Raw genomic sequence first — 24,363 nt, 5'->3', positions numbered from 1 at the left:
AGTCCTTGGGGAGCTGATTTTCCGCGCCGTGGGACAGGGAGCAAAGCGGGGATGGTAGGGTACACCTCAACGGCTTTGGGGTGCTGTGTCTGCCTTGTGCCCCACCGTCGTGGGGAACCCACGCCCCTAATTTCGTGCCCCGGGTCTCAGTTCCAAAGCCCTCAGTTCCAGGACGCGGGCTGTAGCCCAGTTCAGTGGCGCGGGAAGGGCGCCTTTTGCACCGCTCCCGTGCCTGGACGCCTGGTTCCTGCTCACTCAGGGAGGGACCTTCACCTCAGTGAGGACCTCCGCGCCTCCCCGCAAGCCTAGGTCGTCTCCCAAGCCTAGGTCGCAGGCGCGGGGACCTGGGCAGCCGCGATCCTGGTCTGCACTTGCTTTTCAAGCGCGCCGAGCGCGCCGCTATCCGCGCCAGCTTACCGGCAGCCCGGGCTGTGTGCGCGTCTCCCGGGGTCTTTGTTCTTCTCTAATGGCGCCCGGAGCCGTTCGCTCACCGCCGCGGCGAATCCTGCAGGGTTCTCCACAGCTCCCGTTCACGGGGTGTGGTGGCTGAAATAGTTCCTTTCCACTCCCAGTCCCGCTTGCTGCGTCCGTTTTTCTTGTTGGCCGTTTTGGTTTGTTGTTTCCTCCCCTCTGCCGGTCGGAGAGTGCCCTATTATTATTATTTTTTAAAGATTTATTTATTTATTTATCCAAGCACTGGGTATAGTCAGGAGCACAGGAGGGTAAAAGAATTCACCAGAGCCAGAGCAGGGAGCAGAACAGGCAGAAGGACTGAAGTACACTGCTGAGGGGAGCAGTTGGGCACGGCAGGAGAGGTCTGCGCACCATGTGGGACCCTCGCCCCGGTGGCCAGGGATTGAACTGGCGCTGCTGCGGAGGCTGCGGGCAGCTTCACAGCCCAGCGCTCAACCCCTGTGCCATCAGGGGAGGCCCAATTTTGACATTATTTGATCCTTTGACAGTTTTTGATAAGGAGCTAATGTCTTCTTCCCTAGTTTTTACTGTTTGACAGTTATAAGTTAATGTAACTTAATATAATACTATAACATTAAAATATAACTCTTATTTTTCAGGCGTTCATTTGAATTTTTAGATTTATTGCTACAAGAATGGCAGACTCATTCATTGGAAAGGTATGCATTGGCTCTCCCTCTCCCAGCACTCTCCCTTCCACATTGTCACCAATTCTTCAGAGTTGATATATTGGTTTTGAATTGCTTCTCATTTTGACTTAAAAGTTACTTGTATTAATTTTCCTATAAAGCTGTGCTGTCATGCTCCTCTTAATCATTGTAGTTATGAGGACTGTGAATTTTCTTCTTTGTGGGAAGAGGGTCTCTTAAATAGAATGTTTTATTTTAAGGTACTCCAAATTAAATTGGACAAACATTTAAAGACTTATCTCTGCTCTTAGATAGGTTTCCTGAAGTGCAGTTTATTGAGTAATGAATGATTTAAGATGGAGGAAGGCACTTCCTTTAGGAGATAAGAGAAATGAGAGAGAGATTCATTGAAAAGTTTCTTCACACCACCTGTTAGGTGTCATCGTCGAGTACATACTGGGCAGTGTTTCATGTAATGCTGAGATGAACAAGAACAAGATGTGGGCACCTAGTTTGTTAGTGGCTGTCTGCATGCCTGTACTTCTCCTTAGTTTCAAGTGTGAAGCATACGACATACCAGCATTTATATAAGAGTATGCTGCTGATTTTCCATTTTAATGGAAATCTGTACATTTGTTCACACTTTAATTTATTAAAACTAGAATTCAGGGCCTCCCTGGTGGCACAAGGGGTGAAGCACTGCACTATGAAGCAATCCTCAGCCTCTGCAGCATGAGTTTGATCCCCAGCCGGCCAGGGAGCAACCCACATAGGGCAGCAGACCTCTCCTGTCTCACCCGCTGCTCTCCTCAGCAGTGTCTTTCAGTTAGTCTGCCTGTTCTGTTCCCCACTCTGTCTCTGGTGAATCTTGTCACTCCCCACATCTCTGGCCTGTACCCCAGCTCTTGTATGGATAAATAAATAAATCTTTAAAAAAAAAAGCAAAAACCTAGAATTCATGATTTAATGTAATCAGTAACTAATTCCAAGTTTTATTTAAATTATTTTGTGACAGCTATTGTTCAGTTAAGTCAGTTCATAACTGATTATTCTGTTAGCAATTTACTTTCTATATAAGTGAGTTAGTAAAGAATCACACAGAAGTTTTTTTCAATTCATTACAAATTTAAAATTTGAATACTAGATATTTTTAGTTACCTGGATTCCATAGTAATATATATTCAGGTTTATGTTTGAGTTGTCAGAAGGAAACCATACATGAATGAAATATGTGAGATGAATTATTAGAAAACTTTGCAATCTTCGAATACTGAGAGTATTCTTTTTACTTCTCCCACCCCTTTGAATGACAAGTAACCTATAGGCAGGTATCATTTGTGGTGAAATACATAACTTTACACATGAATCTAAAGATGTTTTATTTTATAGACATGCAACTGTCTTGGTTGAAACTATTAAGAAAGGAATTCATGATGCTGATGCTGAGGCCAGAGTGGAGGCGAGAAAGTAAGTCTATAATATATTTTTATGTTAACTTAAACAAACTTTGGCCTTTACTTTAAAAGGAATTGTATTGGGAGAATGAAATGATCATATCATAGGTTTCCCAAGTATTCTAAATGCTTGATTAACTATTTAATAAAATTGGGATTGATTTTTCTACATTTAATCTATAGTAGATGTTTACTGTTTACTTTGCATTTTCCTTTGTGTAATCATCAGTACTAGTCCATCACGATCTATTTACTTATATTGTGAATAAAAGTAGCTGTTATTTATTAAGCATTATTATGTACCAGATACTTTGTGGTACACTTAGTATATATTATTTTCTAAGCCTTAAAATGAGATTTGTGGGTTTACTAAAAGCTAAGCCTTAAGGATCACAGTCAGGTTTTGAACTGAGATAGGCTTTTCTTAAAAGTGTGCCATTTTGTCACTGAAACTTTGTTAAATTAGTGTTCACTTGACACATAGAGGATGTATTTAAAAAAAAAAACCCTAAGGGCTCATCTTTTTTCTTCTTGAACATATATATGTTACTATCAGTGTCTAAGCATGTACAGCTATTATCGTGGTTTTCTCCCCTTTTTGTTATTTGTTCATTTGTTTTACAGGACTTACATGGGTCTTAGAAACCACTTCCCTGGTGAAGCTGAAACACTGTATAATTCCCTTGAACCGTCTTATCAGAAGAGTCTTCAAACTTACTTAAAGAGTTCTGGCAGTGTAGCATCTCTTCCACAATCAGACAGGTCCTCATCTAGCTCACAAGAAAGTCTCAAGTAAGGTCTTATAAATGATAATTACTGATTTCTTCTCCCCAATTTCCCAAAATTCCTTTAATCAAATTCTTGAATATCTGCTTAGTTTTGACAAAAGCCTGGAATGTACATTTGGGCCTCCATATCTGCGGTTTCTTCATTGTTTAGTATTAGAAGTTTGGTAATGTTTTTGTGACCAGAAATATGTCATAGGAACATCATTCCTGTTTATATCAACTAGGCTATAGTAAAAAATTGATTTTGTTCTATGTCATTTTACCTAAAGTCACAGTTTTCAAGAATCTATTGAAGGTATAAAGTAAGGACTTATTATCCTGTGTAGTTAGACCTAAGAATGATTGCATCTGTACTGAACATATACAGTATTTTCTCTTGTTATTAGTCCCTGACCATACTGAATAATACCTATTCACATCACATTTAATATTGTATTAGGTATTGTAGATTAGCAGTATTCTAGAGTTATAATCTAGAGATGATTTAAAGTATACAGGAGGATATGTATAGGTTATATGCAGTTATTCTAGAATTTTATATAAGGGACTTGAGCATCAAAAGATTTCGATATCCTTTGGAGTCCTGGAACCAGTCTCCTGCATAGACCAAGGGATGACTATGCTTATTTTCTTTTGTCTGTTGTCTCAAAGGTTGGAAAAATGCTAGTATAACTTCTCTTTGGATAGAGTTTAGTGATTCATATTTTGTTTCTATATGTTCACATGTATGAAAAAGACTGAGCAGTGTACATTTTTTAAATACCTTAAAACGGTCATACAGTAAGTGGCCATTTCTAGGGTGTTGTAATGAAGGGACTGTAATGGAGATTCAGAAGTCATCTTTAGAACCTTGTTACTCAGAGTTCTGATGTGGCTGGTGTGTCCATAGTATTCCTTTCGTGCCTTTTGCATTACTTAAAAATTCAGCATATCCCTCTAGTATCTGACTCACTGCACTGTAACTCCGTTCTCATCATTATGTTGGCTACCTCACATCCTTGCCTTGGTGGCCTTAGCTCTGTTTTCTGATTCTAATCCTACAAATTGCTCAAAACTCTTATGCCTTCTCTGCTCCCTAGTAGTGGCTGCAAGTATTTACAGATTTCTCCAGAAGAATAGCTCACAGAATGTCAGCTTGCCTCTCTGTAATTCCAGTCTCTTTGGTATCTTGACCCCACAAAGATTATGAGTTGCCTTGAATATTGTCAGCTCTCTGCCAATACTTAAATATTCATAAAACTAAGTAGTATTTCGTGAATTATCAGAGGAATAATAAATTACCTTTTATTTACCTTACAGTCGCCCTTTTTCTTCAAAATGGTCTACAGCAAATCCGTCAACTGTGGCTGGAAGAGGTAAAATGCTTTTTTAAGTAAGAGTTATAGCATATCTTAATAAATAAAGTAAAAGCTACCTTATAAATAGTAAAAGTTACAATGTAAAATTCTCACTGTGAATCCACATCAAAACAGTTTTAAAATTACTGCTTTTAATTGTTTAGTTTTTAAACTCCTTTGATATGCTTTGAAAGGTTTTAAACTGTAGTTTTGAATTATTTTTAACCTTTTAAACTCTTGATGCGATGACCCAAGGTGAGAATCACTTTACATAGTATCCCAGTACCGCACATGTACTCCATACTTGTGTTTATATACCATCTACATAAGCTATATATACACTGATACATACACAGTGTAGGGTAAACAATCATGTACATACACTATACATGTACTGTGTAACACATATATTTACATCGAGAGTATCCCTGAACACCGCTTACCTTTAATTGTGATGCTCTATTCTATTTCTTTTCCTTAAAATATTAGTCATGACCCACTTAAATATTAGTCATGATTCAGCCTATTAATGGATCATAACTCATAGCTTATAAAACTCCTCATTTTTAAAACGGAAAAACTAAGGAGCTGAAGTCATTAAGAAATGACTTAACTTACATTGCCTGAGAGTGCCAGAACCCGCATTAGTTTCTGAATAACCCTATTCCCAGACTAATTTTTCTTGCTTTTTCCTGATAATAAAAAAATAATATTTGTGCCATCTGTTTATCTTGTACAGTATTTCATTTTCATGACTCAGTCATTAATACCTTTGTTTACAGAATAGTTCTATGAATTTTACAGAGTATAGCTTTTTCCCATTTTTGAAGAGGAAAATGGGGAAGAAAGCTATTGAGAAAACTATTCCAAGATCAGTAGTGCCAGGATTGCAATGGAAGCGTTCTTACTTCAAGGTACTTCATAGAGTATTTTCTGGTGTTCACTTGGCACAGCTTTCTTTTTGACCACTTATCATCTTGATTTAGTTTATGATAGATTCAAGTTTATATTATTTGCAGTAATTTAATTAATGTTATCTTTGTGTTACTTTCTATAGTATCAGCAGGCAGCAACAAAACCAGTTCCCTTCCAGGAAGCCTGCAGCGTTCACGAAGTGACATTGATGTGAATGCTGCTGCTGGCGCGAAGGCACATCATGCTGCTGGCCAGTCTGTGCGGAGTGGGCGATTAGGGGCAGGTGCCCTGAATCCAGGTTCCTATGCATCACTAGGTAAGACAGCTAATTCACAGTGTTTTCTCCCCATTCTCACTGAAGACAGGATGGTGGTGATACTTTAATCATGTCCATTTCGAACTTGCTAGTTAAGGATAATTAACACTAATGATTCTGTATTTGGAACATAGTTCTGAGGTAGTTAAGCTGCCTTGTTTACGTTTTCTCTGTTTCATTGTCTTCTGAGAAACAATTCTTTTTTTTTTTTTTTTTTTTTTTTTTTGTGGAACCCTCGCCGCAGTCCAGTGCTCAACCGCTGTGCCACCAGGGGAGGCCCTGAGAAATAATTCTTTATTCCATGATTTGCCTGTGGAATTTTTATAGCCTTACACTGCTGCCACATCCAACCACCAGTTACTAAGGCAGTTTGGGAAGAGCATTGACCTTGTATTTAGCTTCTCTGTTTTCTTTCCTATTTCTGTTGCCTTACCAAGATGTTAATGTCTTGGCATGCTGGGAGAATTTCAAAGCATAAACATGTATTTCCAAAGCATTTCAGAGTTTGCTCTCCTATGTCATCAATAAGTTTGAGGTTGGTTGTCCATAGTTTATTAATCACTGTGCTTTGTTTTCTTCTTCATTGGCGGTACTGGTGGGAATACTGGACAGGCAGATCATTGACACTGTAGAGTTGTTAGGTATGAATGTAGCACATGATAAAGCTGGCACTGCTGCATTCAGTGAGGAAAAAACACATTATTCAGTAAGTGGTGTTTAGACACTTGTTTTACAGTTTGATACAAAATTAAGTTAGAACCATGTCTCACACCGTATAAAAATTTATTCTAGACAACTAAAAAGTCGAACAAAAACAAACCAACTTGATGAAAACATAGTAATTGAGTATTTGTCTAATCTTAACCTGGGGAAAGATTTTCTAAATATAAAAGGCAAAAAACCATGAGGGAAATGTCCCTTACATTTTAATCTTCAATATGAAAATAAAAAATCAAATCATTCAAAAACTAAAAGGGAAAAAGGAAAAAGGTTTTGCCATACACAAGAGAAAAGGTTAAAATGTTGACAAGTTTTAGATGAACTCCTTTTTAGAGAAAAATATATGCATAGCAAGAAAAGCAGCCTTTCCTCTTAGATCAAATGACCCATTGAACTGAAAGTATAGAAATTTTTTTCATCTGTGGTAAATCAGTTTAGTTTATTTGGATTTGTTATGGGTTTTAGACCTTGAACTTTTTAGAATTATGAACCATTTTGCATATAATCCCAAATTTTTGGCAGACTGTCTCACTGTTCACCCCTTTCCTGAAAGAATTCTGCTTTTCTAAAATTAGATCTCAATCAGGGTTGCTAGGAGGAACAATCTGTAAACAATGGGTGTGTTTTTGAAAGTCAAAGAGTAGGTGGATATTACAGGGACATTAAAATCAAAGTCGTTAATTACCCTTGGAATTTCTAGCACAAATGTCTCAAGATTTACTGAAAATCAAGATTTATGTATTGCCCTTACCAGAATTTTACAGAAAAGAATACTTTACCTAAATTACCCTAAAAAATAGAAATATATATGACTTTTATTATGTAAGAAACTAAGAATATGTAAGAATATGCAATTACCTAGTCTTTAAAGATAAAGTGATTTTAGAAGAAGGTTTAAACAAAATTGTACTAGTATTTTAACATCTATAAAAGCCTTCTGTAGCATTACAAATTTGAATCAAGTAAACCAGAAATACACCAGAAAAAAATATATGAAGTTGTCTTTTAAAATACCAGAATATCGAGCCTTGTTAAAATCAAGCAAATTCAGATTGAAAGACCTGTAGATATAATAAGAAAGTTAAGTTTCATGCCCACAAATTAATTAAAGCATGTGGTTGAAAAGTGCTGATATGAATTAATTATGGGGTACTTTTTCTTAGTGGCAATTTAGTTATGCCCATGAAACTTTTAATAATACTCACCATTTTGACCCCATAATCTAATGTTTATAGATCAGTATGTCAAGAAATAAAGACTATTCATGATGTTTTAATAATGGATGTTATTGGAATCAATCTTGATATGTTGTGTAACAAACAGGGAATGGTTAAGTTATGGTCTGTCCTTTTATGTGCACTTCATAGCAATTAACAAGTTATATTTTCAATGAAGATCAAATAATACCATCATTTTGTATAAAATTATATATAGACAAAGATGTCAACAGTGGGTTGAATAGTACTTTTAATTGCTATAAAACTTTCCTGTGTTAGAAACATTATATTGCCAAAAAGATGTTATTTCAATATATGAAAACCACTCATCATAATGTACCATATTAATAAATAAAGGTCAGAAGCACCATGATCATCTCACTTGGTGCTGAAAAAGTATTTGACAAAATCCAATATCCTTTCATGATGAAAATATTCAACAAAGTAGAAATGTAAGGGAACTTTCTGAACTTGATAAAGAGCATCTATGAAAAACATACTTTAAATTTCTATATGTAATTTTATAGAAGGGAAACATATCCTTCCTTTCTCTTTTCTTCATCTGGCCCAGTTCATTCAGGGGCAGTGAGCTACTTGCCTGTGACTCTTTCCAGAGACTAGGTAATAAATTTCTCTTTATCTTTCCCTCCCTCCTGCCCTTCCTCCTCTTCCACATCCCTCTCCTTTATGTTAGCTTTCTTTGACACAGGTGTGTGTTGTACTGTGTTTTAAGTTGAGTCTGCCTTCACATAACTGAACATTTTTGGTCAAAAGCAGTATTCCATTACTTTTCATCACTTAGCACAAAGTTTTCCAGGTGACCTACTCTGGGTGGAGATCCAGAGATACATGCTTCTACACTCACAGTGTCTCAGTCTATTGGGAGGTTGTTCAAGAATAAGCAGTTCAAAAGTTTGTTTATTTTTACAAGTTTTCAGTTTAAAGTCCCTGTAAGACATCAAACTGGGGGTATTCAGAGGACATGGTGGAGTGTGTGTATGGTGGGGGTATGGGGGTTGCATTGAGATATAGTGGTATTAGAACTCAAAAGAGAGAACTATGCTGGAGATTAGATTTGAAAGTCATTAGAGAATTGTTCTTATTTCAGTGTTTGAATCTTTCAATATTAAACTCAGTACTTTCCTTAAAGAACTTGCCACTGGATTTATTTTCCTCACTAAAGTATTGAATCCTTTTGCAATAATAATATTCCAAGTGCTTTTGAGATTTATCCTTTAAAACTTTATTTTGAAGAGGAGGTGTGGTGTGTGGGAGACAGTTAAGGAAACCTTGATTATATGTATTCATGCTTATGAATGTTTTTTCAAAACAACTGAGTTTGCCAAGTCATATTAGTGGAAAAGAAAATAGTTTCTGTGAGATGTGGACAGAAGTCAGATTTCAGTTGTTTGAGGAAGAAGTTTGAAGGAGAATTTGCATAAACTGTTTCTGTTTTAAGGTTATAGAAGTTAAATATGTTTCTATATGAGTCAGTAGAGAAGGAAAAGTAAAACATACCAGGATGAAAGGAGATAATTTATGGCCAGAGTTCTTATGGAAGACATGAGGAATGGGATTTCTAGAGCATCACTGCAGAATTAGCCTTGTATGGGGAAGGGTTGCCACTTTGACTGCAGTAGAAGGGAAGGAAATGAAGGCTGTTGATTCAGATATATTGGATGGGGGGAGGACAATTAAGAAGAGTGTCATCAGTGAGTTGGTTGTAACTTTCTGCCTCAGAAGTGAGAGACAGAATCAGTGCTAATAAAAAGGGTATCTAAGAGGTGACCAGCTTTGGAATAGCTGTTGAGGAGAAACAAGAGGTGGGGCACTCTTCTGGGTTTCCTACAGCTGCCTACACATTTGAGGACTTGAAAGGACTCACAAGGCTCTGAGAGAACTGTGCTTGGGGCTGAGATTTATTAAAGCGAAAAGACAAGCTGGCAGGATAAACAAGGGGAAATGACTCATCAGGTATTCTGGAGGAGTCTAGGCACAGACTTTCTAAGTTTTCCCTTGCAGAGATGAGGATGAGGGGCTGCATAGAACAGCCCCTCCTTCCTCCATCTGTGACTAAGCATGTGCATAGTCTTTCAAGTTCCCAGAGTCTAGGATGAGTATAGGAGAGTAGTACTCTACTGCCCAACCACTCACAATTACCTGGATTCCAGGCTGCAGAAAAGAAACCGGATGGTCACCATAAGTCACACCATTTGCAGTAACAGACTGGCAAGTTGGGAGAGCAGAGCTCACTCAGTACCCTCTCACACACACAGTAACCTTACTGACACAGGGAGCATCCAAAACTAAGTTCCCAGAGGCCACCCCAGAGCTAATCCCTTAAGAGCAACATTATGCCTGCTGCTATGCTAAAGCTTTCCTGCACTGAGACTTAAGGCCAAACCTGATGATTACCCCAGTTTCTTAAGTGTCAGTGTGCATGCTTTTGTGGTCATGTGATTTTCTCCATGCACCTAAAAGAGGGAAGTATTATTATTAGTAGTAGTATTATTAGTAGTATTATTATTTTGTTAGATTCATCCGTATCTAAGGTTTTATAGGGTCTGAGATTCCTAAGAAAGGATAGGGTGGAGAAGCAACAAGATAGAGAGAGGATAATGATGAAAGCTAAAGAATGGAATTTGAGGGTGAACTTTAGGCTGTGGAGAAAAAGAAGAAGCAAGGCAAGGTAACTGATTAAGAGAAATTCAACAGACCAGAACAAAGGTTTGCCTGATAACGTCAGAGATCCAAGATGGGACATGGATTTCACTACCTTTTCTCTTTATAGGCTAATGAAAATCAGATTCATTATTGAATTTTTTTTTTATGAGAAGGGGTAGTCTTTATCTTACATAGGAGCCTCATCTTCTTAAATCTTCTATTATGTTTTAGTTGAAAACAAGGTAAAAATACATGTCTGTGCTATGAATTCTGTCCTCTTAAAAATAATGTTTTCTTGGGATTTATAAAATTTTTTTCTAATATACCAAGTTTTCCTCTATTCTTTGCTTGCTCTTTCATCAAAGAGGATACTTCTGACAAGATGGATGGTAAGAACTTCTTTTTCTAATTCTCCTACTAAAGATTTTTATGACCCCTGGATTCTATATAGTATCTTAACTAATTCCCTTAATTTCTGAAAAGAAATTCCTTATTTATCAATCTTAATGTGATAATGGCTATATAATTTTCTGATTGAATTTTGGGTTAGGCATACCCATTTTTTAGTTTTCTAGTCTAAAATACTTAGTTACTGTTTGATGTAAGTTAAGTCATTTATCTTAAATTCAGATACATACAGTTTTCTGAGTTTTTAGAAATATTCTTGAATTCTTACATCTCTCTGAAATATTAGATTCAGAAGAATGGAAAGAGGTCTAATATGTCATTTGACCCAACTCTTTAGTTTACTGATTCTAATGTAGGAGAAAAAGACATTTTACAGATTCACAGGAGTATGAAAGTTAATGCAAGTTATAGATGCTGTCTCTTAAGAATGCATTTTAAACTAACATTTAATCAAAAATGAACTTCCTTTAATCTTCGCCTTTTTAATTATAGTATTCAGATGACTAGTTTATCTGTAGTTGCTTGGTTCATTGTGGTATTTTTTAATCTTTATGGTATTTTTTGTCTGATACTAGACCACATATTATCCATTCTTTCCTTTGACTTCATCAGATACCATATGTTATCTAGGAACTTGAGCTATTTTTAAGAACTTAAGAAGATACAGAATCTGTAAGTCACAGTATGAGACCTAGGAAAAATGGAGAACTGTATGTTTTTCTGTAATTACTATATAAACTGAAATTGATATACCTTCCATTCTGACTAAACAAAATGTTGGTTTAAACTTGGGTTGGGTACATGAGTGTTACTTACATATTAGTCTCTGTGATTAGTTATATGTTTAACGTATTTCATGAGTAAAAAAATATCAAATGAAATTAAAGCTCACCAAGGGATAGTTTCTATATTTCAAACCCATAGCTACCACTTCTAACACTGAAATTCTGGATCCTTTGAGAACAAATTACCCTCTTTCCAGATCAAAATAAATTCTGGTTTGGATCAAAAACATCAGCCTTTTGGAGGAGTCACCTGTGTTATCCATTGTATTAACTCACTGATTTCAATCTGGTGTTAACATACATACACACACAGAGCAAGATATATCTATTATTGCCCTCTAGTAGTAGTAGTAGTAGTAGTAGTAGTAGTAGTAGTAGTAGTAGTAGTAGTAGTAGTAGTAGTAGTAAATTTTGGTATTTGTATTTGGTCATTTTTTTCTAGTTTTCACTGACATCTTAAGGAGCTTACATAAGTATTGAGCTGATGGATTGATAGGCAATGTTTTGATAAAAATACTGGGTTAATAAAGCCTAGGACAGGATTTGATTCCCTTATTTGTCAGTTTTTCAAGAAACTTAATGGGCTACCTTTTAAGAAAATGTTCAAAAAGCATTCTCATTTAGAAGGCTCTAAAGATTTTATTTTAAAGAAAGTAATTAGAGAGTTGTCTCTTCATTGAGTGATTAATTTCTCTAATTTTACCATTTCAAATTATAAGTCTGAAATATAGCATATAAAAGTGTTCATTTAGAATTTTTCCACATCGGTTGTCTAGTTTCACCTTTATTTTGTGCTGTGTGTCATTGTTTTACCTTAAATTTCATTTTTCTCAAAATAAGTCATATGAGAGTAAAGGTTATCAGTTTCGAAGATGTGGTTTATTTTCACCCTTTCATTTTAGTCATGGGTGGGAGGCACGAGGTAGGTCTTAAATCACCACTGGCAGAATTTGTTGAAATGTTATTGTTTTATTTCTCTTATTTAGGAACAGCATCTGAAGATGGTAAGAATCATATATTTTGTTAGTAACACAAATACCTCCACATTAATATTTCCATTAGTAGGAATTAAATATTAAAAACTAAAATAGGCTAATTTTCTTTGCAAATCTGTGTATTTGCCAGCTTTAATAGCTTCTACTTTTTGTTTGGTTATGTTCATTATACATATGGACGGTTTTTAAATTCATCCTGGAATTTTGCTTTGCTCATGGATCACTTCATGCCAAGAAAACATAATTGCTTAACATTTTTAGTAATATCTGGTATAAAGTTAGCACAAAGTTTCTTTATTTCGCCAGTAGTAATATTAATGCTTTTGTTTTGTGTTTTTAATTTTAGCAAACTCATTTATGCATTAGGAAAAGCATGCACCATTGCTTTATCATTGGCATTTAAATACCATCAACATTTAAATGCATTTATTTAGTCTGCTTTTAAATGTGACTTTGATTTTGAATCAGTGACTAGGGAAATGCACATGATTTGAATTCAGAACAAGAAATGTTGGACAGCAAATTTGCTAGGTTTAGTACTTTATTTTAGTGAGCAGTTTACCATGAAAGTAATTATTTATTGCTTTTGAATTTATAGAAAGGAAAATTTTTTGTATTTATAGTGCCTGAAGGACATCTTAGTAAACTTATTTGAAATACATTTTTTTTCTTCTACGTTTCACATGGATGACACTTTCTTGTACTACAAAGCCAAGTAGATTTAACTTTTTTTTGGCCTTATATTTACTCTGATTTATTTGAAATATTTTATGTTTTATATCAGAATGCCCTGAAAATAATTCTGGCACTGTGGCATTGTAATTTAGAATGAGAATATCAGAATACAAAACTTATTTTAATTTCTGTGTTATATAGAATGTGGATAATTTATCCACTTCAAAAGTAATAATTTTGTCTTTCAGTTTTACTTCTTAGTCAGGAGAATATGTGACCTACTCTAAAGAGACTCTATAAAAAGTATGAAAGACCTGAACTGCGGGGTTTATTAGAGGTTTCAAAGAAGAGAAAATGCTAGGACTCTGCCAATTATATTTCTGGTTTTTCTTCTATTTTTATTCCTAGTTCTTAATCACTCTCTTATTAATTCTCTCTTAATTATTAATTCCTTACTCATTTCTAAATTTTGTAATTTCTTTCTACTTCTCAGTGTATTTTTTCTTAATATACATAGCCATATCAGGCTAGGCAGTATTTTGTGCTTACCCCACAAATTGTACCTTTTAACTTAAAAGGATTCTGAGCCCTTCTTTATGATTGTTTGGTGTTGGTGCTCATTTGATAGTGGTTGAGTGTTGCTTGAGAACACCTAAGTAGCTGCTAGTAACATGTTTGTTTTTTAGTAATGACAGTTAAGCACTTTGATATGTATTATCTTTTTTGGCTCAAGAGCTCTAGAAATAGATGTTTGTGGCTTGGTTTTCTGGAGGGGCTGAGGCACAGTAGAGGAGAGACTGTGACTGGGAATCAGAGAAAGGAATGTATTGAGGAATGTGCCAATTCTTAGTGATAGTCCTTAAATCATTGTATAAATACAGTTGGGTGGTTGAGGGAAAAGAGTAGCAAACATTCCATATAAATCTATGGTAGTCTGACAGTAGCACAGAATACAAATATTATATTTTTCCTAATATTTCTTCTTGCAAGTAACATTAGAAGTAAATTTTCAGTAAAAAGCATTGTTAGGTTTGTTGTTTCTAAGATTAGGCATATAATTAAAATCATAGACTAAATTTGAAAACAATCTAAATTTCATGGAAATTGAAATATTAGAATTGGAAATACCAGTAAAGAAACAAGTAGGATGCCTGTCACAGTTACATTAATTATAACTCTACTGAATATATCAAACTGAGAATGGAAATCTTTTAATTTAACTTTATTCTTATACTTGAAGGGGAGTTAGCTTATACAACAGCACATGAAAAGCACAATATATATATTTTTCAATTTTAAGAGAAATATCTGTAAGCAATGGTTACATTATTACAGATTTTAACTACATTTGAAGAGCATTTCCAATTGGAAAATTACAATGAGATTTTCTTCCTCATTATAGGAAAATGTCTTTAATTTTGTAAATAATTTTATTCCTCAGGCCGAGTGAGAGCAAAGCTTTCAGCACCACTTGCTGGCATAGGAAATGCCAAGACAGATTCTAGAGGAAGAAGCCGAACAAAAATGGTGTCTCAGTCACAGCGTACGTATTGCCTACGTTCCGCCTACCTTTGTTATGTTAGGATGAGTGTGTTGCTTGTATATTACTGTATTAGGAGATTGACCAGTGGATAAAGACAAAGCTAATTTCAAAAAAGACAAGCCACATACTGAGTTCTTGTTCTGTACTTTAGGTTCATCATCACCTGACAAAAATGAAGGTATTTTTTTTTCAATGTTTTGGGTCATTTGTTGTGCATGTTTTGGAATTTCTTTGAGTGAGTGTTGTCTTGTCTTTGGTGTGTTTGTAGGGCTGCATCATTGAAACCTGCCACTTAGAAAGGAAAACTTCATTTGCTATGCAAATGTTTGCATGGAGATATTTTAAATAGCAAAAATCTCTCTTGGGGCTAAGGTTTCCACAATCTACTCAGAAATTTGCAAATGTGGAAAATTGTGCTTTTTAGAGGGAAAATAATTACCATATAGTAACATCAAAATCTGGTATATCTAGCTATTGCTATTCATAGACAGATATGGTATCTTAGTATTCATTCCAAGATCTATTAGAATACAGTTAATGTTTCTGGCAGGTATATACTGATTCATAGTAAGGAAACATAAATTGAAATGACCAGTTCTGTTTCATTCCTTGTTAAATTTAAGATTTGTAATTTTGCTATTTCATGGACACTTAGCTTCTCATAAGCAGCTATTAAAAAGCACAATTTTGAGGGCTAGGTAGAATGAATGATCCATTTCTGCATATTCCAGAAGAGTAACACATGCATTTGTGGCATTATTAACTTAAAAGAGTTTCTTCCTATTCCTTCTTTAACAAGAGATTTTCATTAGTATTTATCTTTAAAACCACACTTTTTCTAGAGAAGTAATTCTAGAATTATTCTACATATTTGGCTATTTTATAAACAATAGATTTAGCTAATTAGGATATGGATGACCCATTTGTTTATTAACTTGATTCCAGGAGAATAATTGCTAAAGTCCTGCATAGCAGATTTTCTTCTTCTTTTTTCCAAAGTCAGAAAAATCTGGGCACAGTAATGATGGAAGCTGGCAATGTTGCCGTAACAATAAGCAGCAATACTTCATAAAATTGTTTGCAAATTGAGGATCATTTACAAATAGGAAAAACTGAAAATGCCCTCTGGGTAAGGACTGTTCTCCCAAACAAATGAAGATAGATCATACCACATTCTTCCTTGATCTTATATAACTTTAGAGTAATTTTTGAAGTAACTTAATGTTTAATAGTCTAGCATAGTAGTTTATTTAGAGCCTTGCTTTTCCAGATGTAGTACCCAGACCAGCATTAGCGTCACCTAGGAATTAGAAATGCACAATTTCATGTCACCACAGATCTAATAGTATTAGGAAATAAATATAAATAAATAAAGAAAAAGAAAAGTAGCAGTTAGAAACTGTTCTTTTCCAGTATCCTAAGAATAAAATTTAATTTTATGTGAGCTGTTTTGTTTTTTGGGGTTTTTTTTTGTGGGACCCTCACCAGTGGCAGGGGAATGAACCAGTGCTGCAGAGGCTGCGGGCAGCCTCGCAGCCCAGCGCTCAACCGCTGCGCCACCATGGGAGGCCCTATGTGAGCTGTTTTATTTAGTTTTCTTCTAAAATAATTCCAAGATTGAACTCAAAGCAGATTCAACATGCCTTTTGTTTGGTTTTTATTTTAATTCGTTACTTAAGGACTTCCCTTTTAGGCATATTGTGGCTTCTAATCACTTCAGTAGAATATAGAATATTTTTGACATTTGGGTTTTCACTTTGAAATCTAATGCACAGTACTTCAAATTCTTTCCCAATTTGTGACAATATAGTGATAGACTTTAGACCTAGTAGAATTTTAAGATCAGAAGACTATAATAAAAATCACTGAGTTTTTATATCACATTGGAGAAGTTTTGTTTGCTTGCTTATTTATTTGAATGTTCAGTTCCAAATTTGTAAAAAGATATTCTGGCCTTATAATTTGATGCAAGTTTCCTTATAACATTTGCACAGAAATAATTGCTGTGATCTCCATCTTCACTTTGTTGAGAAGTAATTCATTAGGGTTTGCATGGTCTTTCCATATTTTAATATCACTATTTAGAAATAAAGAAATTTCTTGGATCAAGGCAGGTGTGTTCTAGTGACTAACCAAAAGAAAAAAGTAAAAATTGCCCCAGTGGAGGGACTTCCAGATTTATATTTATGTAATAATTATGTCTTTTGTTGTTGTTGTTGGTAGTGACTGGTTGTGTATAAATGATTTTAGAGCCTGTCAGAAAGTTTGTCTATCCAACCAAACTCCCCCATCCTGTTTTCTTTTGTATGTGTGTGTCTTAAGAAAGAAAATTTGTAGTTTTTTCATGTAATTTTTCTTCAACTATAAGATATTGTAGATTCTTCCTTACCTGTAGTTTTAAATTAAATGTTTAAATAATAAAAACTTAAACATTTAATTACTTAGAACTTAGGCTGTCAGTAGAAGGAAGACTGAAGAATTGCATTTATTTTTGCAGCCTCATTTCATCTGCTTTGTACATGAGTGTCTGATTTCAGTTATTCAGTTGTAAAAACTACAAAATGTATGGCTTTTGTTTTAGACATCTATGGCTTTGGGATTTTTTTTAAAGTCTGCTTTTGTTGCTTTAGGGTTTTTTGTTTTTTTACTGACTAAAGCTTTCTTATTTCCATCTGTCATTCATTTTAAATCTGCTCCTTCCCTCTTCATGGATTATAACCCTTACCCTAATTCTGCCTTTACACTTGTTCAGGATCACAATCTGCTAATACCATTGGTGGTAAGCTTCTATAGACTTTATGTGTACATTTATTGTTTGATCACCTGTTTTCATTATAAAGTATGGGTTCTATTCAGCAGATATTCTTAACATAATATTCCATCAATGTATAGACATATTGGAGCAAAACTTGCCAATATGATTTTTCTTTGGATTTTATCCAAAATCCAGGAGGTTTTAAATTACCCAGGTTGACCCCACACGTGTGTAAACATTCAAAAGCAAAGGAGCCTTATTAATGGTCAGTAATATATCAGAAAAGTGTGACATGGTCTTTGAAAATATTAGGCAGCATAAGGTATCTCATTTCAAGTTTTGCAAATTGGAAAACATTCTAGTAGCATGTTATTCCTTAAGCACATCATGCCCTATTTTATCAACTCTGGTTTTCTTGTAAGAAATAATTATTCATGATAACTTTCTGGGGAGAGGGTCTTGATATTTTCCAGAATGAGTCAGAGGTACTGGAATTATCACACTTCTGGTATGAGAAGTCAGATGCATAAAGAAGAGAGTTACGGTTATGGCAAAATGAACACTGACTATATCCTTGGAGAGGGCATGAATGCATTTAAATATACAGAGAGTGAGCTTGCATCATTTTGACAAATTCAGTAAATCTAAAATGAAGCAGTAATTGCTTCTATACTACATGTTATTTCTGCTGAATAGACCTACATTTTAAGGAATTCGCCAGTTGCCTAACAATAAATACCTCTAAATTTATATTATTTTATCAGAATACCATAATGTATGTGTTTGATTCATTATTTATACTTTATATATTGTTGCAAGTGTTCCCATAAAATATCCCATCAGCTTATCTTGCATTGTGAGTTTGTGGCATGTTGGGTGTTTGGGTGTTTTTGGTGTGTGTGTTTAGTTTAGACACTGCATGGAGAAAATAGGTGCCTTATAAGTATCCTTAAGGTTACAGCGGAATCCTGACTTAAAGATTCTTCACCTGAAACATCATGAAATAATTTAAATGAGCTATCACTTCAAAACAGACTTCAGTAATTTCCCTACAATAGTTTAGAATTTCTTCTCCTCACTTAATTGTTTCACAGTATTGCTGTTACCAATGGAAGATAAGTATCATATTGTGTATTGGCAAAGAATTAAGCACCAGTATAAATTGTATTCAGTGAGACCATTCCAAGAAAACTATAGCAGAAGTCACAGATTAGCTGCCCTTGAACCGCAAGGGCAACTTGCGGGCAGCAAGGGCAGCTTTTCCAATTTGCATTGTATTATTTGGCCTACACAATGTGATAAAGTCAGGTAATTTCAAAACCTTCATTTAAAAAAAACTCAAAAGCTGGCCATTATTACTTCAAAACAGTGCTAGCTAGAATGAAAGTCACTACTTTCTGCCTACACTCAGTGTTCCTCCTTCCTTGACGTCCCATGCTTGTCCCTGTTGGCATTTGAGTATTTAATCTCTGCTCTGCGCAATTGAAGCATAATTGGGAAAGATAATACAAGGTGAGCAGTGACTACAAGTATTGGTTGGGAGAAATGGTGCCCAATGAAGAGGAAAAGTCGTTTTCATAAAGACTTATTTAAATGCAACATTTAAATAACATTTAGATATTTCTATAATGTTGCCATTCAAAACAGAGTTCAATTCTGTCTTGACTAGTCTGTTTTCCGATTGAATGCAGACCTACAATGTTTTGATTGACAGGGGAACTCATCCCCTTAAAAGTTAACCCATGTAATTCTAGTTTAAAACCATGTTTCTTAGCTATTTAAACCCTCTCTCAATCGCTTGTGATTTTGTCCAGCTCCCTCTCTGTATTTCCTTAATCACATGCCATCTTCCTTCCAACACTGAAAAATTACTAGTTTGGAAAGAATCTGACTTCTTTGACATTTAGCCATTATTCCTATTCTACCCTCTGTACTTCTACATCCTCAGACTTGGCCACCCAAGTTCCCTTTGCTATTTGAAGGCAGATAGCTGGAAGTAATATTCTTTTTCTGTCGGCTCAATTTTATAAATATTTTAAATTTAATTTTGCAAAACATTTTAAAATATGCATAGTAGGACAATAGATAACTTTTTGCTATCCCCATTCAGAGGCATCTCAGCAAACTATGTTAATATGAAATAATTTTTCATTATTTTATTTTTAACAAAAATAACTGCAGTAGTGGAATTAATTTTTTTCCTTCTCAATATATAACTTTTTCACATATAGCATGTTAGCCATTTGAAGTGTTTTGTCAGATAAGTTATAATAATGTTGTCCTTATTAAACTTAGCATCTTATGTCCCCCAAACTGAAAATATGTTATATATGATTTACTGTTCAGTCCTAGTATATACATAGTACACTAATTTTTTTCCAGGTTACAATTCTATATACATCTTCCTCAGTCCATTTCCTTTGAACTTAGAAATTGCCATACTATCACAGTTTTCTCAGATGTATTTCCTGAATTTTTAACCTTTCAACAGTTCTTTTGGAGTTCACATCTTAACATTTGTATGTATGTTTGGTGTTTAGCTGGCAGCCGGTCTGGGTCTCCAGGAAGAGTTCTGACCACAACAACCCTCTCCACTGTGAGCTCTGGTGTGCAGAGAGTCCTGGTCAATTCAGCCTCAGCACAGAAGAGAAGCAAGATTCCACGCAGTCAGGGATGTAGCAGAGAGGCTAGTCCGTCTAGGCTCTCAGTAGGTAAGATTTTCTGTGTGAGACTTGGGACCTTCAGTTTCTTTTGTATTTCAACCTTTGGCAGATGGAAGACTTACAAGTTTGAGGTAAACAACTTGAAATTCAATTAAAATATCAATTTTACATTGAATTAGTTATCTCACCTAAGTAAAAGATATGATTCTTTTAGTAAAATTTATTTTGACCTTCAAATTTCAAAAAGCTAGAAGACTATATTCAAAAATTTAGCTGTATTCCTCATAATGCTTCATTCAGGAGTTTTCCTTCTCAATCTTAGAAAAACTTAAATTTCTGATCAGTTTTTAAGAAATAAAAATAAAGCCAAGATATTAGAAAATGCAAATGCTATCTTTTGTTTTTTGCCTTTCCATGCTGCTGGTTGCGGCATTGTAGCCCGAAGCAGTCGTATTCCTCGACCAAGTGTGAGTCAAGGGTGTAGCAGGGAAGCCAGTCGGGAGAGCAGCAGGGACACAAGTCCTGTTCGCTCTTTTCAGCCCCTTGGTAAGTATTTGAACAGGTGTGGGGTACATGCTTCCACCTTGGGTTATCACTATCTAATAGCCACAATTTCACTTTTTTCATGGTCTGTCCTTACCTCTATTTCTCTTCTGACTTTTTGAAGAATGAATATATTTGGGAAGTTCCTTTGTTATTTGCTTGTCTTAAATGAGCAACTTAGTCATTATATAACAAATTGCCTTCATAATCACGTAAATATCACATAGATTTAAACTACAGAATATTGAATTCAAGGTTTTTCCTAGCAAATAAATGTGTTATTTAAAGATAATATTTAAATATTAAATTCTCAAATGACATATGGACTGTAAAGTAAATAATTGTATCTTTTTTCAGAAGAATATTGACATTTTAACTTAGATATATTTATCTTACTAGAACAAGTGCTACAAATCAATATCTGAACTACTTATTAAAATGGGAGGGATTAACATTTTTATCATATTTTACAGCTTGACAATCGTATCCCATATATTAGCTCATGTCATATAACTACTGTAAAACCTATCTGTTCCTGATTATAGAGTTTGTATTATAGCCTAACTGTAATACTATATTTACTTCAGTTACAAAAACATAAGATGATTTTTTAAACCTTTAATATTTTAGAATAATTAGAGAGTCATAATTTTTTTTCTCTCTAAATTCTGTTTCAGCCCCCACCCCCTTTTTTTAAAAAAAAAGGCAGAATTTTTTAACCATTGAAAATCTTTAGAGTTTCTAAATGGTTCTTCAACATTTTAACTAGCACGCATATGTTTATATTCACATACCTAGAGCCATTACTGTAACTGCTTAAAGAGTTCCTCTTTGCGACACTTAAGTAGACCATTGTCTATTGGAATTATTGTTTCTTTAGATAGCACATTAATCAGAATTTCTAGTGATTAATTTCTTGTATGCTGGGCCAGATGGCTCAAATATGTCATTAGAGTGTATGGCACTCACCTAAAAACTTCAGTGAGTTAGGGATACAGGCAGGGATATCCTCAACCTTTATTTGCATTCCAGACCCAGGTAAGTGCTGAAGATCTTAACTTTCTATACTTTACCAGAGATATTTTTAGTTCCTATTGTGTGTGTATGTATGCAATGTGCATGTACATACACATACAAATAGTTAGGACATATGTGCTTGGTACCTCCTCATGTATATATGCTTTAAAAAATTAACTAGATGCTGCACTTGTGTAAAATAAGTGTGCAGCATCAAGGAGTTGAGGAAAGAGGAGTAGAAGTGTTAGTTTAAGAGCATCTATGTTCTAGGTTCGCTCCCCAGACCTGCACCTTTTCTATACCTGTGTTTACTCATTTATTCAACTTGGATAATAATAGCATGTACTTCATAGGATTGTTTTGAAGATATTCTAAATGAGAGAATATCTGAAAAAAATCTCAGAGCAGTTCTTGGTGCACAGTGTGCTCTTGGTCCTCTTGGTGATCGTCGCAGCCACTACTGCTCCAGCTGTTGCTGCTCCAGCTCTTCCCGCTGAAGCTAATTGCTTGCATAGAAATAGTTTTGTTTTACTTTGGTGGCAGTGAGTTTAGATTTTTTAATGGTATAACACCTGCATTTGTAGTATGCTGATAAAAAGTTATCAGAAAACGTGAGATATCAAGGAGAAACCAGAAAAAGTTGTTTCTGTACCTTTTGAAACCTGTACTACAGTCAGAGATTAGAGACAGTTTTTTTTTTTTAAACCAGCTTCTAATTGCTTAACAAGCAAGCATTGTTAATATGCCTGTTTTTAGAGATATATTGTCCTATCATTTATTTTCTAGATTCATCTCAAAGCTGCCATTTGAAAATTTAAATCACTAGATTTTATTAGTGAATGAAGCAGTTTCCCTGATTCTAATGAAACATCTAATTGTGCTAAAGATGATTAGACCTTTAATCGCGTAGTTTTAGAAAAATTGATTTTTATAGACCTTTAATTTACGTATGAATATTATATAGCAGATTAACTCTGTTTGTTACACAGGGATGAAGAATAGCACTCTGAGAGATCAAGTGGTCATCCCCATTCCCATTTTCTGCTCTGTTTGCCTGCATTCTGCTGTTGCTTACTTAATTTTGTAGAATCCTGTGGCTCCTCTGACTTGAATATTACTATTCAGTAGATGAATCCCATTACTTGCCATTCATTCAGTTGTAGTACAAAGTTAGTGTGAGGGTCCTGAAACCAGAAATAAATTAAAGTTGAGCAAAACTGATCGATCTTCTAAATGTGCACTCTCAGCTTCCATTTATTTCTGGAACTGAAATTCAGAAAAGACTTACTCTGTTATAAGCATACAAGTGGGTCTCTTCCTGTTAACTTCAGCCACAGGTAACTGTTGATTTCATGAAGTTTTCATCCAATAGGCATTTCCATATTGGTTTAATTCCTTCTCACTATTTTAGCCATTATTTCTGCTGGGTAAAATTAAAACTGCATATTAGTGTGTTTTACTAATGAGGGTCTGCTTAGACATATTGTATAGCATTCTTTGTTTAATCTTTTCGATCTTTTTGATCATTTCCTTGGTCATTAAAGTACTGTGACAAAGGAAAGAATGAATCATGTATAAAGTACCTGAAAAAGAGTAACTTTTTAAAAAGGGTAATATATTGTATTAAATTTTAAATGATTTTTCCTAGCATATGTATTTCCATTTGTAAGACAAAGATTGACTGCATGTATTATGAAATCTAAAATTTTTAAATCTAAAATTTTAAATATGCTAAATTTAGATTTAGAGAGACATGCCAAATCTCTTTGGGAGTTTTGTTTAAATTATCATTATGCCCCCCCCCTTTTTTTTTTAAAAAAGATTTGTTTATTTATGTGTACAAGAGCTGGGGTATAGGCCAGAGATGCGGGGGTTGAGAGGATTCCCAGAGACAGAGTGGGGAACAGAACAGACAGATGGACCGAAGTACACTGCTGAAGGGAGCAGCGGGAGAGACAGGAGAGGTCTGCTGCGCCATGTGGGTTGCTCCCTGGCTGACCGGGGAACGAACTCGTGCTGCGAATTGCTTCATAGTGCGGTGCTTAACCCCTTGTGCCACCAGGGAGACCCTGCCTTTTTATTAATGCTCAAATGTGCTTTGCAATTTAAATCATCTCCTGAATGCTCGAAACTTATATTCTGTGAACCATTATGGAGAAGGTGTATGTTAACATTAATGAAATATGTTACATTTTGAACAATGTAAAGTTGGTACATGTATGGCTTTAAGGGCAAAGACCTGGAAGGAGTACAGGCACTGAGGTGTATCACTTGGTGTTGATAAAATTAATTAACTTCTCTCTATGCTTTCATTTACCCATCTATAAAATTGAATAGAAGTAACTACCTCACTGGGTTCAGGATTAGGTATAAGATTATTGATTACTAGTTACCATAGTGGTTTTTTTTTTAACTACAATGTTCATTTTTTTTTGTTGTTCCATGCCTGTACTTTTGACATTTCC

At 35.0% G+C, this 24,363-nt stretch overlaps 1 protein-coding gene across 10 annotated transcripts in view; it reads left to right on the top strand.

Moving 5' to 3' along the window:
• CLASP2 (cytoplasmic linker associated protein 2) overlaps window positions 1–24,363 on the top strand; it is a 149,847-nt gene that overhangs the window by 85,902 nt on the left and 39,582 nt on the right. For all 10 annotated transcript variants that reach the window (XM_037526026.2, XM_037526085.2, XM_054693018.1 and 7 more), the window contains 8 exons: window positions 1,074–1,133; window positions 2,493–2,570; window positions 3,182–3,349; window positions 4,645–4,700; window positions 5,740–5,913; window positions 14,819–14,920; window positions 20,216–20,386; window positions 20,777–20,884. In XM_037526026.2, the coding sequence (XP_037381923.1) occupies window positions 1,074–1,133; window positions 2,493–2,570; window positions 3,182–3,349; window positions 4,645–4,700; window positions 5,740–5,913; window positions 14,819–14,920; window positions 20,216–20,386; window positions 20,777–20,884 (917 nt within the window). The remainder of the gene's footprint in view (window positions 1–1,073; window positions 1,134–2,492; window positions 2,571–3,181; window positions 3,350–4,644; window positions 4,701–5,739; window positions 5,914–14,818; window positions 14,921–20,215; window positions 20,387–20,776; window positions 20,885–24,363) is intronic.

This window comes from Talpa occidentalis, unplaced genomic scaffold (genome assembly GCF_014898055.3).
Source record: "Talpa occidentalis isolate TD23 unplaced genomic scaffold, MPIMG_talOcc4v2.1 talOcc4.10, whole genome shotgun sequence".
In the NCBI taxonomy this organism is placed as follows: Eukaryota; Metazoa; Chordata; class Mammalia; order Eulipotyphla; family Talpidae; genus Talpa; species Talpa occidentalis.
This window is presented reverse-complemented; position numbering and strand designations above follow the sequence as displayed.